Source organism: Sycon ciliatum, chromosome 8, assembly GCF_964019385.1.
Source record: "Sycon ciliatum chromosome 8, ocSycCili1.1, whole genome shotgun sequence".
Taxonomy (NCBI): domain Eukaryota; kingdom Metazoa; phylum Porifera; class Calcarea; order Leucosolenida; family Sycettidae; genus Sycon; species Sycon ciliatum.
In genome coordinates, this window is record NC_088650.1 from 32,218,479 (window position 1) to 32,237,785 (window position 19,307).

Sequence of the window (19,307 nt, forward strand, 5' to 3'; positions counted from 1 at the left end):
TGACTTGCACAGATCGAGTTTCGTTGAAAATGACTTATGACTAGTTGCCATGCATGACATTCCTAGTTCAAAGAATATACTTCAAAGTAATCAATTAACTGATGCTGTCATGTGTCAGTAAGTTTTATAGTTAGAGAGAGAGGGGGGCATTGTTGTATTTCAAAGAATCATGTCAAAGCATAATATTATGCAAATAAAATAAATGATACCTAGAAATCCTGAACTTACCAAAAAGCAATTCTACATCAAGAATTTACACTACGAATACGAAGTTATTTTTATACTGATGAAAATGTACTCATTTTCATAAATAAAATTGTTCTTGTGAAATGAGAAGAAAAACATGGCATGGATTAGATCGAAATAGCATCAACACATTTCTAGCATACCCTGTAATTCGCTTCGGCAACGGACGGGCCAATATCGTGTACATAACGGGCGCTGTTTGATTGGCAGCCAAATTAGTCGCTTCCACGACAGCATTTCCTTTGATAAAAGCCGTAAAACCAATTTTTTAATTTAAACAAATGTCCAGGCACTGCATGTAGTCGTCTTGCTGCTCTACGCTAGCTGTTTGTGCTACTGGATTTGTATCGGCGAGGACGAGACAATAATGTCCACCTCACTGGTACCATGCATCGTTACTGGTCTTGTGCTATTGGATAAAATCAACATTCTAATATCTGAGAGTATGATCTATTATAGGTGCATTCAAGTGAATTGCAGTGTTGCAGGGCATGACTGGAAGCGTTACTGGGTAGCCAGCTAACCCTCTAGCAGAATAGTCAAACATGAGGCTTATCGAAGAAACCGGGCATGTTCTTACAGCTGCAGCTGCTCGGTGATCGCAAACAACACAAACGAGCATTACTTGTTGCTTGTTATGGTTCCCAAGTCAGCAATTACAGTTTAGTAGTATTAGTGGGAGTGAGTTGGCCTTAGCGGAACCGAGTGAGCCTTACAATGTAGTGGTCCAGAGTTGGCCTTAGTGGGCGAGCCCGGGTTAGGTTTTGTGGGCCTGAGTTGGCCTAAGCACGCGTCGCGTGTTGGCCTTAGTGGGCCTGGGGTACATATCCGGACATCTTACTTGCTCTCAACGTTCAGGCTACATCAGGACACGCTTGCGGACTATCTTGCGGTGGCTTGCGTCGGACCTGTCGATCTCAACGGACATGGTAGGGATGCGCGCCGTCTCCAGCTGCTTCTCCAGGCTACGTACGATGTCGTCAAACGGGGGCCTCTCATCAGGCTGATCGTGCCAGCAAGACTCCATCAATACCCGATACAGATCCGGGAAGTCATTGCGTATGGTCGGTCTTGTACCCTGAGTACACAGGGCAAAACAAAGGTGATTATCATCTTTACTCAACTCAGTTCTTAGTCAGGGGCAACGTCGGAAGGTATTTTAGGATGGTACTGTCGGCCATCTGAACTGTACAATTTACTCACGCGGTTGAGATAGCTCCTCTGACAACTTTCGAAATTTAGAGCCCAAACCAGTGTCTTTTACTGATTCACAGGGTAGATCATGCTCGGGACCAATAGTGGTATGGTCAATACCGTAGTGATCGTAGTGTGTCCGACGCCCCCTGTAAGCTATCATTCCATCACCCTATGACAACCCATGTCTAAACTGGTGAAGGGATTTTGAAAGGTGGCCGCAGTGGGGAGGCCATGCTGGGCATTGACCGATGTACTATACCATGCATACGCACTGGTAGACTTGTAATCATTATACGGTGACCAGGATGTTAATCTAACGTTTCAACGTGGGTCATTTCTTCGTTACAATTCTTGTTAACCTATAGCTTCTGGACAATCGTTCTAAAATCTACTCTAGGCAAAAAGCAGAAGAACATACTAAAACATTCTGCAGATCTGAACACTCAACCAGGAGAGACTGATGGAGAATACTAAGGGAGAGTTCAGTGCTGCCGAGACAGGTACAGGCACACCAGCACACTGGCACAGCGCGGCAGAACAAGCACAAACGAGACAGCACAGAGACAGACGAGGCAGCACAGGGACAGACGAGGCAGCACAGGGACAGACAAGGCAGCACAGGGACACACGAGGCGATACACAAGCACAGACGGACGGAAGTAACTTACTGCCAGCACCAATGCCTCAATTTCAAACTTGTTACGGAACGACCTGTCCTCGTAGGGCTGGGCGCGTGTGAAGATCTCCCACATGACTACCCCAAAGCTGTAGAGAAAGTGTCAAGCACAGGAAGATTGCATGCGTCACTCAGACAATTGCGCAAACATGCACACATGCAGCCAGGGCTTGTTGCGCACCCTCATGTGGGTAGCAACCAGTGCAGAGTCGTCTGCAAAATGGCAGCCGTGCCGTTTCACAACATCTGTGCATGACATGTGGAATAGTAGCCGACCACCAGCATTTGTCGCCACAGGAAGCCTGATATCCGGAATGTCTGCAATTGCCTTGTACCATTGCTGGACCATGGCCCACATGTAGATATTAAACAAGACCGGTGCCATGCAGCATCCTTCACACACACACGCACACCCCCACACACACACACACACACGCGCGCACATGCACGCGCATACATGCAAGCACACGCACGCATGCACACACACACACAGAAACCAACCTGTAAACATCTGACGGCGTTCCGTACGGTTCATTTCTCCACATCTCGGGCGCTCTCCACAGCAGAGTCCCGATCTACAGTGGCAAATAACAGATTGATGTCACCCAACTCATTCGGCTCTTGCTCTAACACAAGACCGGCATGACACTCAGGTCAAAGCCAGTTGCCAGTCCCTATTAAAGTAAGGGGTCGTCGAAAAAAATTAATGTTGTCCCTAAAACGAGCATTATTATGAGGTTGGGGGGGGGGGGGGGGGGAGAGAAGGGGTGCGAGCCCGACACAGTACATGTGTGTGTACATGCATCCGATTTACTTCGTCAGTGAACTGCGTTAATTTGATGGGCGTGCGTGGGGGGGGGGGGGGGGGTCCGAGTATGAAATGAACGCTGTTCGTTGCGCGTCAGTAGTTTGCATTGTGCTACATCCCTGCCAGCTTCTTCCTATTTCTTCGGCCATTCTTCCCTTCGGCTACTTAGCACCACCGAGTGTGCAATGGGCAAGACCTGCTGCTTATTGAGCCGCCGCCAAAATACACCTCCTCCACCTCCTCCACCACTGTTGGCACTCCTCCCAATGGGAATGGAAATGATGACAAGAACACAAGAATGATGACAACAGCAGCAGCAACACGGCCGCCACCAGTAGCATTCTAATGACGCAGTGATTGTTAAAAATAATCTGATGAGTATTTTTGAACACGAAACTCTGAGTAACGATTTTTGGTCTCTGTTGTTCTGCCTTGTTTAAAGAACAACTTGTGTAAATTGAGATTGGAAGTATCCACAGCAGCATTGTTTAACTAACCTGTGTCGTCATATCCCATTGCTTCGTCCCCAGCAAAGGTGATTGCAAGGTGAAGTGACGGTCACTCTGACCATCAGGCAGTAACTACAACACGCACGCATGCACACACACACACACACACACACACACACACACACACACACACATGCACGCACACCATGCACACACCATCCAGACACCGTTGAAGAAAAAGAAAAAGAAAACAAAACAAAAACATTTAAATATTCGGCGAGGACACAACAATTATTATATCGCAACAAGGAGGACGAGCTGAAGTGACATTGGATTACAATGCCAAGCAATGGAGACGATGCGAAAACAAAAGGTAAGGAAAAGTACATGTAAGAAGAAAAAGTGGTGGAAATAAGCTAACTAGTTTTCGTGCAACACTCATCAGGAATCAACGGTGTACTAAAGATCAATTCAGAGCAAATGAAATAATATAGCAAGCAAGGCAAGGTAAGGAGGACACAATGACAGCACTAAAATATCAAGGTGTGATTTCTCACGAAAGCGAAAGGCAAGGAAAAATGAAATGCGTGCTCATGTCACAAACATACACTGCAGTAGCAAAGATTTGGTTCCAGAACAGTGTCTTGTCTCACCCCCATCAATACTTTCACATTACTTTGGGCTTTCTCTTGGTGGAAGTGCTTCATCCGTTACGAAAGAGTGGACAATGCTCAGACAGGACCAAAGATACAGAATGGTGACAAGATCAGATATAGAACACACCAGCAACACATAAATGGGTTCCGTCTAAAAACCACGCCTGGATGTATTGCACCTCCAAGCATATCACTGGATACCGGAAACGTATCTTCAGGGACACTAGGCATATCCACGTATCCACATACCTCGACAAAGCTTTCGTCTTCATCATCCCTGCTAGAGCCTTTGCGGAACGATAAGACTGCATCGCGATTCATATCAGCAGCCTTCAGTAATTTCGATGCGCCGAAATCAGAGATCTGCACACGCGTGAACAAGTACATCAGCATGCTTTTCACACAGCAGCATCACTGTCGTTATGCAGACATAGCCACGCCACCTTTCACAACAGACATGCAGAATGCTCGCACGCTACATCACTGCTTAGAGAACTGTCAGGTGTCGTAGAACGGAGCGCCGTAGAACGGAGCGCCGTGGAACGACCAGGCTAGAATTTCACCAGCACTGTATACCAATGTATACGCGGTGACCCAACTGTGCTTAGACTGTAATACATGAAAATAAAAACGGTCTAGGCTAGGACGCTGACCTCCCAGTTCTTAGGCGACCGAAATTACGGTAATGGTTACTTGTCATATGGCACACACACACACACACACACACACACACACACACACACACACACACACACACACACACACACACACACACACACACACACACACGGCAGAAGAGCATACCTTCACTATCCACTTCTCACTGACTAAACAGTTAGCACTCTTCAGGTCCCGGTGTAGTCGTGGCGGGGTCAGGCTGTGGATGAACCGCATGCCCTTGGCAATGTCCATGGCAAAGCGTAGCGCCTGCTCTCTGTCAATGTGCACCCGTTGGTCGCGCAGCGTGTCCGTCAGTGTTCCTCTGCTCATGTACTCCATCACGATGAATGCACCCTGTATGTGTGTGTGTGGTGTGTGTGTGTTCACAATAACCATACAAACACTTTAACTTACACTTAAACATGCCAATCGCTGAAGCAATGATAGCAAATACACTATGTTAGACATAGCAACTTGTGCTGGGATTACACCATTCAACAGCTTGCAAGGCTGATGAATTGACCGCTACTAATGTTAGCCTGGCCTACACCGCACTGCTGATTGAAGTGATTTTTTTCGGCCAGTGAATCCCTATTTTTCAAAGGGATTCACCGTGCACACACACAACAATAGCAGCAGCAGCAGCAACACCAACAACAACAACAACAACACACGGAGAGATCTGCTGCCTTCAGGTCATGCCGAATCACCAAAAGCCTGGCTTTGGTAGTGTTTCAGGAATTACATGTAATACCTTCCACAAGGAGATCTGGTGGGTGCTCAACCCGTCTTGTATGGATGAGACATGTCGGTACCGCCATCTGGCAATTGAACACCCACAGTACAGTGTTGCTCAATGAAATCCAGTCCCGTCGCCGAAGTACGCGCCGGCCGTTGCACAGCCCCAGACCTGCAGACGCTGGGCTGAGAAATGATGCAAGGCATGCCTGGATTTCATTGAGCAGGATTGTTTTCTAAAAAAATTCTAAAACACATACACACATACCTGGTTGCTGGGTAGCTCCCCACCTCCCAAGAAGAGGACAATGTTGGGATGACGTAAGGTCCTCATCAGGAGCATCTCCTGTTTCATGTCCTCCAGAGCCGTGGGGTTTAGCATGAGCTGCCCGGCGGATATCGTTTTCACCGCCACCTTCATGTCTCGGTAGTCAGCCAGCCACACTTCTCCAAAGCCGCCGGGGCAGTCCAAGTCAATGCGTGACTTCAGCACGATCTCAGTCGAGTCTATTTTCCAGGCATCCGTCATTTCGCTGATTTCACGCCGGGAGTTTCTCAACAGGCGCTCGTTCTCATGACGTGCTTGAACAATCCTGAACAATGGAGGTTGAGAAACAAGACATTAGCTCATCAGTAGAGATCACTCTAGCTAGCTCTACCTATGCTGTGTATAAATAGTACTCAACAAACATAGTACTTATCTCATCCGTTGAATTAGACTCCACTTAGTCCTGCCAAACATGGATGATCAAGCTGGCTTGGCTTATTTATACGGGTGAAGTAGATGTGAAATATATGTAGCACTCAGTAGTTCACCAGCTCTCTATAATTATGTGTTCACTCCTCTATACGTCATCACCTGTTTACTTCGTGCCTATATGGCTTCACTGCGACTTTCTCTATAATAACTCCAGGTCATTCTCTATATAACTCCAGGTCATTCTCTATAGTATATAACTCCAGACGCGATTTTCCCTGTAATAATTATATCTCCACTCAGGTTGAGACTTTCTCTGTATGACTCCAAATTATGGCATCATATGGTGAAGTTGTGAACCAAAAAAGCCATATACAGAGAGTGATGACATATACAGAGAGTGATGACAAATACAGAGAGTGATGACAAATAGAGGAATGATGCCATACTGAGTGTAACATAATAACAGTAACATTATACTGATATAGTACTGTCGGGCGCTGAAGAGCAAAGCGCCCAAGAAGAAGAAACAGGTCAGAACTTCACCAAGGACACCATGCCGGTATAAACACCGGGGTGACTCTACTGCACATAGACTGCTGTACTCTTACATGAAAACAGGAATGGCCTAGGCTGCAAGGCAGACACAGGTCATCACTGCTGTATTGTATTGAATAGCAGAGGGACCCTAGAAGTCATCACCTGTATGTTACGCATAGAAACGGCTCTTACATGACCCCTTCAGAACACCGCACTTAAGCCGAGCGTAACCCACCAGGTCACCTTACATACATTCAAATGGACCAATTGTTTTCCCAGCATCCTCTTTGTTTATCGTAGATTGTTTGAAAACAAAACTTGTGTATACAAACTATGCGCTGCTCTGTTTTGGTGCAATAGTGCGTAATAGTGCGTAATAGTGCGTAGCATGGCCAAGAGTAGGCTATGTATACATGATCCCCCAGCTACACAAAGTGTGTGTGTGTGTGTGCGTGCGTGCGTGGTGCGTGTGGTGTGCGTGTGGATGTGGATGTGTGTGTGTGTGTGTGTGTGTGCGTGTGCGTGTGTGTGTGGTACCCTATTGCCTGTGAGTCCCGCGCTGACTGGCGGGCTATGTACGCCGAGCCTGTGGAGAATGTGCCTCGGCCTGACCCAGTGGTATGTGCGGATTGCAATCGGTCATTCTCGCGCCCTGGAGATCGTGCTCGCCACAAATGTGTGGTTGAGCGGGCAAAGCCGATTGCTGAGCAGCGAGGGGCTTGCCACTGTGGAGATTGTGGGCGTTGATTTCGCAAGGGTGGTCTAGCTGTTCACCGCTGTTCCGCACCTCAGCCTCCCGAGCCCCGGCAAGTCTATGTGCAGGATGCCTGCTGTGCTGCGCACTGTGCTGTGTGTGCCCGCTGCTTTCGGACTGTGCAAGGCCGCAGTCGTCACCGGTGCTCGAGGACTGGCCCGCGCCCGACTGCCCAGCAGCGTAATTCGTTCAGTTATGTATGCGTGTGTTCTCGCCGGTTCCGTTTGCTCCACCATCTCCGGCGCCATCAGGCTGCGTGCTCCATCTTCCTCTTTGATGCCCCTCCGGGGCCCACGTGACCCCTGTGGCAGTGGCTCTACAGGACAGGACAGGACAGGTGTGTGTGTGTGTGTGTGTGTGTGGACTCACCTGCGCACATTGATGGCCACCAGCACAATGGCCAGGACCGCAAGAACACCCAGTATAGATCCGACGATGATGAACGCGTAGATGGGTGACTTGCACTCATCGGACGGAACGTAACCAAAGTCATTGCAGCTTGTGCATGTTGGCGTGTACACACCTCGTGCTTTCTTGACTTCACAAACGCCGCGGTTATTGCAGAAGCTGTCCGATAGACACAGGCTGCATGCCGAGATGGCCGTTGAGCCAACCGCCGCAGTTTTAGTCTCCGACGGACATTGATCGCAAAAAGGACGTCCAGCGTACGATGAGTAGCTAGTGTTATCGCATGCCAGACATCTCTGCAATGAGACCAAAACGCCATAGAGAACAGAAGAGGTTTGGAACAGAATACTAGCGAAGGAAGTTATCTGAAAGTGTAGCTAAACTACATGCATACAGTGATACCCACACACGCACCCATAATATACGCTTGTACTTACTCACTGCCAATACTGGTCACGTGGGCCACGCCGCGAGACTTCAGACTTTTCCCTTCTCACACAACGTACACACAGGTCACGAAAGAGCAAGCACGTAGTACACGTATGCACACACCACACACAGTGCTATGTAGTACATGTATGCACACATCACACACAGTGCTCACATCAGACGTGAAGTTAGCGGCGTAGTATCCCCGGTTGCACGCCGGATCCATGACCAGGGTAGAGACATCCAGCACAGCACTCAGACATTTGGAGAACCCACCAAACAGCACCAACTGACAAGACAAAAGAAAACACAAGAGAGAAGAGAACACATATGTTACTGGCGACAGGGGCATGCAGGAGGCATGATGTATGATGGCAGCATCCCTAGACCTGCCTTGGAAATAGAACACCAGGCAATAATGTGATACAGCTGGTGAATGTAGAACTTAGCGTTTCTGCTACGCCGCCTCTGCCTCTAGGAACTTTAAATTCTGATCTGTGATAAAGCCAGTGATCTGTGATAATACCAGTGGTCTGTGATGAAGCCCGTGATCTGTGATAAAGCCAGTGATCTGTGATAAAGCCAGTGATCTGTGATAAAGGCACGGATCTGTGATGATACCAGTCATAAGGCATGATATCAGTGACATGTGATGATGCCAGTGATCTACCCTGGCTAATACCAGTGATCTACCCTGGCTAATACCAGTGATCTACCCTGGATAATACCAGTGATCTACCCTGGATAATACCAGTGATCTATCCTGGCTGATACCAGTAGCTTGTGATGCTGCAGGGTCAGTGTAGCAGCTGGTTTAGCATGCACGACAGTGGCAGCTGGTTACGCATGCACAACAGGGGCGCCGACAATGTAACGGTCACTACGGTATGGACCGTACCACATTTTTCCCCAGGTACCCCGTGAATCAATAAAATAAACTGATCTGAGCTCTAAATTCCAAACTTTTCGGCTCAGCAACCCCTCCCCACAAGTAAATTGTACTTCAGATGGCTGACCGTACCACACTAAAATGCCTTTCAACGCCCCTGTATGACCACACTCCGAGTGGACAACACAATGGAACTGGCTACACTGTCTCTACGATGCTAGTAATAGTACGACACTGGGTAATACCGTATAACAGCACTGATGTGTGAGTGTGACTAGTTGTCAAATCAATGCATATCTATGAGTGCACTCGATTGCCACACTCCCACAATATGCACAGTGCTGGCGTCTATGCATGAACTCACCAGACTTGTACCGTTCCGAGTGGTGACACCTGAGAGAGTATGCATAGCTCTGGCCGTACCAATGACCGTACTCGATGCCGTGCGACGCGAGATCAAGTCATCACCTTCAGCACATACGGAGTGGAAGAGAAGGCAAGAAGGGGCCAGCTACTCTAAGTCAACAATACTCGGCCCATATTTATTTTCAGCTTTTTTCGGCCTGGGCATTGTGCTCGAAAATTTGTTGCGGCTGAAATTGTATTTTGCGACATTCAGTGTGACAGGGTGTACAGGGTGTACAGGGTGTACAGGGTGTACAGGGTGTACAGGGTGTACAGGCTGCAGAAGTACAGGCTGACATTTTTAAAGCGGCCGAACGGTGTCCCTGGGAGGGGGCCGAAATTAATTTAAACGCGTCGAATATTTGTAGACGGACAGTAAGTGCCTGAAAAGCATGTAATGTATCATATTGTCAGACAGCATGGCTCAAATGCAGCCCTGGGATCTTACAAATACACTCCAGTGTACGGACTGGGAATGTTCATGGAAGCATTCATTGCGGGAGATGGGATCTGTTACTCTGAAGATTACTTCAGGTTAAAATTCGGTAAGTGACTGGGGAGAGGAGAGAAAGAGAGAAAGGAAGAGGGAGAGGAGAGAGAGACAGACAGAGACAGAGAGACGGAGAGAAACAGCGAGACAGCGAGAGACAGAGACAGAGAGAGAGCGACGGAGACAGAGAGAGAGAGAGCGACGGACACAGAAAGAGACAGAGGCAGAGAGAGAGAGACAGAAAGACAGAGAAAGACAAAAGGACAGAAGGACAGACAGATAGACAGAGGGCAAACACGTACACAAGCATGCATGCACATAACTGTTACACACACACACACAAACACACATATGCACACGAACACACAGACACACGCGCACACAGACACACGCACACACACAGCAAGAGAAAAAGAATGCTTACCTACAATGGGCTGCCACTCAGCGGGGGATCTAGCATCATACACCCAAGTACTATCATCAAGAACAAGGCGACTTCGACAAAAGATACATCCAGCGCTCGTACCAAAGTGTTCAATCCTCTCTATACAGCCGCCTGCAATGGCAAACTTAGATTGACCAATGAGTGCCGACGAGTGAAAGAAACGCTGAAACGGAGTGCTAGATCCGGGCTTGATGCGTCTGCTCAGGTTGATCCAGACGCGAGATGCTATGTTGAACGCCCAGAATGCTTCGTCTTGAGCGATGACCCCGCTGGCGTCCGCACCACCGAACATGTAGATCACTCCGAGAGCGTGCTGTGCCGTATGACCAAACCGAGCGGTGGGAGAGGCCGCATTATCACCTCGTATCCGTTCCCAGGTCATTGCCACCACATCGTATGCCCACAGCTCGTTGGTTACGTTGAACATGGGTTGGTCCACCGCACCTCCGAAGATATACATAGTGGCATTGTGCAGAGTTGCTGTATGGCCTCGTCGAGGGGTGGGCCATGTACTGTTGTCCTCGGATGTTGTCGCCTCCAGGTGGAAATACCTCAATGACCACACGGAGGCATGCGGAGCAGATATGATGACAACCGAGTTCAGGAGCTGCCCTAGTCGACAGTCGACGGAGTCTGTGCGCACAAACCCTCCGAAGAAGATGACAATGTATTGCGAACCGTAGCGTTCCTCCAGCTCAGGGCTCACCGACGGTGTATGCACGGCCACCGCAGAAAGATCGATCACGTACGTAGTTTTCGAGACAACCTTATTAAACTCTTCATTGTTGTCCGGGTTGTCAAGGGCTACCGGCTCCCAGAGTTGCCGAGTCGGCTCGTAGCTCCAAATAAGGTTGCGCTGGATGTTATCCTGGACACTGAGAGTGGATGCGTTGGCCTGTAGCGAGATTGGCTGTCCGCCGAGGATGTAGACAATGTTCGCGATGGTTACCGAGGCGGAGAAGGCGCGCGGTTCTGGGCTGGCTCTGGCCGTGGTCACCTCGGCCCAGCCGGTTGTGATGTAGGCACTTACGTTAAGTGTACACACACCACTAGTGGGACGATCATCACTGTCACAGCTGTTAGATAGTGAGTCATCTGTAGGGAGCACAATAGCACAACAATCAAACCAACTAGCTGCGGCTTTGGGAGAATGTATAGGATTTTTGCGGATTTCTCAGATTGGGGTTTAAACTTCCTCATTGGTCCAGTCATTGACTCATCAATTTACTCCGCCGTAAAAGTGGAGAGTTTCTATATTATATCTACTACTTAAGACTGATAAGTACGACAGAGATGGTCGGGTTGAGCAGTCGGATCGGTCGGGTACCAAAGCTACAAATGATTTAGCCCAGGCTTGGACATAAATCGAAGGTGCTCGAAAGTTGCCGAGGGTGTCCGAGGATTATAGACCATTCATAATCCGTCACTCTGTCTCTGACCCTCCTCCACATGTCACGTGTATTTACACCAATGCGCATATTCATGAACACACACAGACACAGACACACACACATACACACACACACACACACACACACACACACACACACACACATACACACAGACACACAGACACACAGACACACACACACACACACACACACACACACACACACACAGACACACACACAGACACACCGACTTACTAATGCCAAGAGACCATAGATTTTCGGACTCCAGTCCGGTAAACGTCTCCACAACACCACCAAACAGGAGCACTTCATCTTCAGTAAACGTTGCTGTCTGATGTGACAAAGTGAGCGGAAACGGTTTCTCTAGCGTTCTGACGGGTTCAGACAACACTGGCTGCCAAGATCCTTCCGATGGAAACTGCAGTGTGACAGAGTAGTCAGAAATACAATATTGCACAATCATTGCACAATCCTTAGCAAGCGAGGGTCCCTGGTTCGAGTCCTGGTGGTGACAGTCAATTTTTTCTTCAGACTTTCCCGTTTGCATCGTTCCCTCAAACCAGTGAATGAGATGTTGCACAATCATTATACCCTGTGAGAGAGGACATCGCAGGAACCAGACCATGCAAGCTGCAACACTGATCACCCTCAACATCAACAGCATGGTGCATAGTATGTACTGCTCTCTTCGCAGTCTAGAACTGGATATTCGGAATTCTGAACCGAAACTCTATCCTGCTTTCCAACAGAACAATGCTCCAGTTCGGGTAGGGATCGAAACATTCACTTCTGCAAAATCACGACAGAGATAACACACAGCATGTGCAGTTGGGGTATAAGGATTTATTAAAGAGCAAACTTGGTAACATGCAAGGTCCAAAACATCCGAGCCGAGAGTACATTGTATAATAGCGCCGCCATTCCATTTCAGTGACATCAGATTTTCGGCACAAAACCCACAGGAGGTCCACAGGGGCCGCACAAGCCTTGGCGCTGCTTTCGGCTCACAGGTCTCACAGGTCGGATGTCTTTACTTACAGTGGGTGCTGAGGAGGTGAAGCAGAATCTTGACATTACACTGGACAACACATCCACTGTCGGTTGTATACGCACGTTGAACAAGCAGTCGTACATCGGATCAAAGTAGATGTGATTGGACGTGTCCGGCAGTCCAATCTTCTGGTGAGTCACGTTATACGCTTCCAGTTGATGCCATCGTCCTTGTGTAGGTACATCACCACTACTGCCAGTACTCTGTGAGGATATGCAACGGCATAGAGACCTCGGTTTAAACACATAGCGTTTGATTGATAGTGTGCAAAACACTGTCGTTTGTACTGCCTTCTTTATACAGACGCATGTACACTGTATGTGCATAATCACATGTCTGAAGGTTTGTGCTTTTCATTAAATAAATGAACAGCATTACCAAGAGTCAGGCTGTAATGAGCAAATATCACCAAATTTCCGATTTCGCTCAAAGTTGCCTCCTTTTATCCCTGAGCGGACCTTGTTCGCCCACTAGGACAGTTTGGTCCAGATACTCTCCATTCCCCAAAAATCGGGTGATATTTGGTCGTGACAGACATTGACTCTTAGGTAGTTAGCATTTGCACTGATTTTGCAGAGTTGTTTGTGCCTCACCTGATCCAGCTTGAACTCATAGAAAGGATACGAGCGGTTAGACAACTCATGGGTGACATTGGCCAAGCCTTGAAGAACAAGAAAGCTGTTACGACTATTCCCTACAGGATCACAAACAGAAGGCAAAGCACCGACATACGAGGACATTTCAAAAATAGTACAATAGTACGATCAGCATGATCCTTGGCTTTCGAGCAGCAGAATGAAGGCAGAATAATACACAATAAGCCGGCAGGCACAAGAGGCATACTTTATGACATTTCTGACCAAATTGAGTTTACAATTGCAAATACGCTGTACATGTACAGTAGAACCTGTAACTAAAGACCACCGTGACTAGCGACCAGCCTGCTACTACAGACCACTTTGCCAGGCACGGATGGTCTCACATTTATGGTTGTGCGGTGCAAACCTCGAACCAAGGACCACTGTGACCTGCCAGTAAAGGACCGCCTTCTCTGGCCCCAAGGGGTGGTCGTTAGTCAAAGGTTTTACTGTGGCATTATTATAGAAAACAACACTGCTAGAGGGTAACACTATACTGTCCACTAACACCACTCAGGCGCGTGCCCCGTATGGGTTCCCAGGACCCCCCTTTTTTCGCTCAAAATGCAGGATTTTGCTTCATTTTTTGAAAATTTTCCCGCGGAGGCCCCCGGAACCCCCCCCCTCCCTTGAAGGGCACCGGCGCACGCGCCTGCCACTGCTAGAGGGTAACACTATACTGTCCACTAACACCACCAGTTACTAAACAATCAGCTCATGTGATAACATTGCACGACACTGGCCGACGGTACTGATGTTCTGATCTTTTGAGCCGCACAAGGTGTGTGGAATGTTGCTTTGCGTCCTTGAATCGTGGTTTGACCGTATTGTCCAATGGTCTTGCCAGTATCGTCATCGACATGCATGAACATCCGCCAACATCCTTCACAGCTCAGACTTTCAGCTCGTGCTTATCTTGGTTGCGCTAACCTTCCCCTTTATGTTATTTCTATAACTTAGAACCTTCCAAATTGGAAGGCTGTTGGCGTGCGCATCCAATATGTGCTAGAGCTGTTAGCCAGTTAGTTGTAGAACGTCAGTGCCGTCGGTCATTGTCGTGCAATGTTATCGCATGAGCTGCTTGTTTAGTAACTGGTGGTGCTAGAGGGTAAACATCCGTTTATGAAGGCAAACACAGACAAGCGTCCCATTAGCAGTGAGCTGAAACACAATATTGCATTGATCTGTACGTATGGAGTGTCAAGTGTAAACTGTTCCGGACGCCGGTTGTTCGTTCCTACCTGTATATTGCATATTGTAGTAAGCTGATGGCGGTGGTGCTTGCGACTGTTCAGTATCAATCCTTGACCAGACGCCAGTGAACGTGCTCTGTTCCTGTAGAGTACTGGAGGCGGTGATACTGGGCGTAACCTTCAGAATCCACAGGTCCGTGCGGAAGTCGTCGCAGTGGAATCCCGTCGACAGGCAGCCGCCGAACACCGCAAACGTCGAGTCGTCGATGGTTCCCAGTACCGAGCCGAACCTCGCACCCGGTGATGCGCTGCCACTTGTTGGGACCTGTACCTGTAGCATACATACAGAGAATCAATTTAAAAAAAATCACGGTTCGCATCAGACCCGACTAGAAGCCGAGTTTTCCGCATCTGTAGGAACGCCACCACCCTTCAAGGATCAAGGCGCACGGGTTATTTCCAAACAGCTTACACCACCAGTGTACAGCATGTGTGTGTCATCGCTGGTTGGGACTTGTATCTATAAGGCTAGAGTATAAACAGGGGAGGGTGTACGGGTAATTTCAAAAGGGCTCCAGCAGCACCAGTCCCATCAGCAGCAATGCAGCAGCATCAGTCACATCAGCAGCAATGCAGCAGCAGCAGTCACATCAGCAGCAATGCAGCAGCAGCAGTCACATCAGCAGCAATGCAGCAGCAATGCAGCAGCAGCAGTCACATCAGCAGCAATGCAGCAGCAATGCAGCAGCAATGCAGCAGCAATGCAGCAGCAGCAGTCACATCAGCAGCAATGCAGCAGCAATGCAGCAGCAATGCAGCAGCAATGCAGCAGCAATGCAGCAGCAATGCAGCAGCAGCAGTCACATCAGCAGCAATGCAGCAGCAGCAGTCACATCAGCAGCAATGCAGCAGCAATGCAGCAGCAATGCAGCAGCAATGCAGCAGCAGCAGTCACATCAGCAGCAATGCAGCAGCAGCAGTCACATCAGCAGCAATGCAGCAGCAGCAGTCACATCAGCAGCAATGCAGCAGCAGCAGTCACATCAGCAGCAATGCAGCAGCAGCAGTCACATCAGCAGCAATGCAGCAGCAGCAGTCACATCAGCAGCAATGCAGCAGCAGCAGTCACATCAGCAGCAATGCAGCAGCAGCAGTCACATCAGCAGCAATGCAGCAGCAGCAGTCACATCAGCAGCAATGCAGCAGCAGCAGTCACATCAGCAGCAATGCAGCAGCAGCAGTCACATCAGCAGCAATGCAGCAGCAGCAGTCACATCAGCAGCAATGCAGCAGCAGCAGTCACATCAGCAGCAATGCAGCAGCAGCAGTCACATCAGCAGCAATGCAGCAGCAGCAGTCACATCAGCAGCAATGCAGCAGCAGCAATGCAGCAGCAGCAGTCACATCAGCAGCAATGCAGCAGCAGCAGTCACATCAGCAGCAATGCAGCAGCAGCAGTCACATCAGCAGCAATGCAGCAGCAGCAGTCACATCAGCAGCAATGCAGCAGCAGCAGTCACATCAGCAGCAATGCAGCAGCAGCAGTCACATCAGCAGCAATGCAGCAGCAGCAGTCACATCAGCAGCAATGCAGCAGCAGCAGTCACATCAGCAGCAATGCAGCAGCAGCAATGCAGCAGCAGCAATGCAGCAGCAGCAGTGCAGCAGCAGCAGTCACAGCAGCAGCAATGCAGCAGCAGCAATGCAGCAGCAGCAATGCAGCAGCAGCAATGCAGCAGCAGCAATGCAGCAGCAATGCAGCAGCAGCAATGCAGCAGCAGCAATGCAGCAGCAGCAATGCAGCAGCAGCAATGCAGCAGCAGCAATGCAGCAGCAGCAATGCAGCAGCAGCAATGCAGCAGCAGCAATGCAGCAGCAGCAATGCAGCAGCAGCAATGCAGCAGCAGCAATGCAGCAGCAGCAATGCAGCAGCAGCAATGCAGCAGCAGCAATGCAGCAGCAGCAATGCAGCAGCAGCAATGCAGCAGCAGCAATGCAGCAGCAGCAATGCAGCAGCAGCAATGCAGCAGCAGCAATGCAGCAGCAGCAATGCAGCAGCAGCAATGCAGCAGCAGCAATGCAGCAGCAGCAATGCAGCAGCAGCAATGCAGCAGCAGCAATGCAGCAGCAGCAATGCAGCAGCAGCAATGCAGCAGCAGCAATGCAGCAGCAGCAATGCAGCAGCAGCAATGCAGCAGCAGCAATGCAGCAGCAGCAATGCAGCAGCAGCAATGCAGCAGCAGCAATGCAGCAGCAGCAATGCAGCAGCAGCAATGCAGCAGCAGCAATGCAGCAGCAGCAATGCAGCAGCAGCAATGCAGCAGCAGCAATGCAGCAGCAGCAATGCAGCAGCAGCAATGCAGCAGCAGCAATGCAGCAGCAGCAATGCAGCAGCAGCAATGCAGCAGCAGCAATGCAGCAGCAGCAATGCAGCAGCAGCAATGCAGCAGCAGCAATGCAGCAGCAGCAATGCAGCAGCAGCAATGCAGCAGCAGCAATGCAGCAGCAGCAATGCAGCAGCAGCAATGCAGCAGCAGCAATGCAGCAGCAGCAATGCAGCAGCAGCAATGCAGCAGCAGCAATGCAGCAGCAGCAATGCAGCAGCAGCAATGCAGCAGCAGCAATGCAGCAGCAGCAATGCAGCAGCAGCAATGCAGCAGCAGCAATGCAGCAGCAGCAATGCAGCAGCAGCAATGCAGCAGCAGCAATGCAGCAGCAGCAATGCAGCAGCAGCAATGCAGCAGCAGCAATGCAGCAGCAGCAATGCAGCAGCAGCAATGCAGCAGCAGCAATGCAGCAGCAGCAATGCAGCAGCAGCAATGCAGCAGCAGCAATGCAGCAGCAGCAATGCAGCAGCAGCAATGCAGCAGCAGCAATGCAGCAGCAGCAATGCAGCAGCAGCAATGCAGCAGCAGCAATGCAGCAGCAGCAATGCAGCAGCAGCAATGCAGCAGCAGCAATGCAGCAGCAGCAATGCAGCAGCAGCAATGCAGCAGCAGCAATGCAGCAGCAGCAATGCAGCAGCAGCAATGCAGCAGCAGCAATGCAGCAGCAGCAATGCAGCAGCAGCAATGCAGCAGCAGCAATGCAGCAGCAGCAATGCAGCAGCAGCAATGCAGCAGCAGCAATGCAGCAGCAGCAATGCAGCAGCAGCAATGCAGCAGCAGCAATGCAGCAGCAGCAATGCAGCAGCAGCAATGCAGCAGCAGCAATGCAGCAGCAGCAATGCAGCAGCAGCAATGCAGCAGCAGCAATGCAGCAGCAGCAATGCAGCAGCAGCAATGCAGCAGCAGCAATGCAGCAGCAGCAATGCAGCAGCAGCAATGCAGCAGCAGCAATGCAGCAGCAGCAATGCAGCAGCAGCAATGCAGCAGCAGCAATGCAGCAGCAGCAATGCAGCAGCAGCAATGCAGCAGCAGCAATGCAGCAGCAGCAATGCAGCAGCAGCAATGCAGCAGCAGCAATGCAGCAGCAGCAATGCAGCAGCAGCAATGCAGCAGCAGCAATGCAGCAGCAGCAATGCAGCAGCAGCAATGCAGCAGCAGCAATGCAGCAGCAGCAATGCAGCAGCAGCAATGCAGCAGCAGCAATGCAGCAGCAGCAATGCAGCAGCAGCAATGCAGCAGCAGCAATGCAGCAGCAGCAATGCAGCAGCAGCAATGCAGCAGCAGCAATGCAGCAGCAGCAATGCAGCAGCAGCAATGCAGCAGCAGCAATGCAGCAGCAGCAATGCAGCAGCAGCAATGCAGCAGCAGCAATGCAGCAGCAGCAATGCAGCAGCAGCAATGCAGCAGCAGCAATGCAGCAGCAGCAATGCAGCAGCAGCAATGCAGCAGCAGCAATGCAGCAGCAGCAATGCAGCAGCAGCAATGCAGCAGCAGCAATGCAGCAGCAGCAATGCAGCAGCAGCAATGCAGCAGCAGCAATGCAGCAGCAGCAATGCAGCAGCAGCAATGCAGCAGCAGCAATGCAGCAGCAGCAATGCAGCAGCAGCAATGCAGCAGCAGCAATGCAGCAGCAGCAATGCAGCAGCAGCAATGCAGCAGCAGCAATGCAGCAGCAGCAATGCAGCAGCAGCAATGCAGCAGCAGCAATGCAGCAGCAGCAATGCAGCAGCAGCAATGCAGCAGCAGCAATGCAGCAGCAGCAATGCAGCAGCAGCAATGCAGCAGCAGCAATGCAGCAGCAGCAATGCAGCAGCAGCAATGCAGCAGCAGCAATGCAGCAGCAGCAATGCAGCAGCAGCAATGCAGCAGCAGCAATGCAGCAGCAGCAATGCAGCAGCAGCAATGCAGCAGCAGCAATGCAGCAGCAGCAATGCAGCAGCAGCAATGCAGCAGCAGCAATGCAGCAGCAGCAATGCAGCAGCAGCAATGCAGCAGCAGCAATGCAGCAGCAGCAATGCAGCAGCAGCAATGCAGCAGCAGCAATGCAGCAGCAGCAATGCAGCAGCAGCAATGCAGCAGCAGCAATGCAGCAGCAGCAATGCAGCAGCAGCAATGCAGCAGCAGCAATGCAGCAGCAGC

At 50.0% G+C, this 19,307-nt stretch overlaps 1 protein-coding gene across 1 annotated transcript in view; it reads right to left on the reverse strand.

Annotated features, from left to right (window-relative positions):
- Positions 1 to 19,307, reverse strand: part of LOC135822799 (uncharacterized) — a 41,014-nt gene continuing 21,707 nt past the window's right edge. The window contains exons 5-19 of the mRNA XM_065335624.1: positions 14,830 to 15,112; positions 13,544 to 13,644; positions 12,938 to 13,153; positions 12,134 to 12,317; positions 10,467 to 11,582; positions 9,512 to 9,615; positions 8,434 to 8,547; positions 7,791 to 8,125; positions 5,699 to 6,023; positions 4,837 to 5,046; positions 4,282 to 4,395; positions 3,425 to 3,508; positions 2,621 to 2,694; positions 2,112 to 2,208; positions 1 to 1,324 (exon numbers count right to left, since the gene is read on the reverse strand). Of these exons, the coding sequence (XP_065191696.1) occupies positions 1,106 to 1,324; positions 2,112 to 2,208; positions 2,621 to 2,694; positions 3,425 to 3,508; positions 4,282 to 4,395; positions 4,837 to 5,046; positions 5,699 to 6,023; positions 7,791 to 8,125; positions 8,434 to 8,547; positions 9,512 to 9,615; positions 10,467 to 11,582; positions 12,134 to 12,317; positions 12,938 to 13,153; positions 13,544 to 13,644; positions 14,830 to 15,112 (3,576 nt within the window). The 3' untranslated portion in view covers positions 1 to 1,105. The remainder of the gene's footprint in view (positions 1,325 to 2,111; positions 2,209 to 2,620; positions 2,695 to 3,424; positions 3,509 to 4,281; positions 4,396 to 4,836; positions 5,047 to 5,698; positions 6,024 to 7,790; positions 8,126 to 8,433; positions 8,548 to 9,511; positions 9,616 to 10,466; positions 11,583 to 12,133; positions 12,318 to 12,937; positions 13,154 to 13,543; positions 13,645 to 14,829; positions 15,113 to 19,307) is intronic.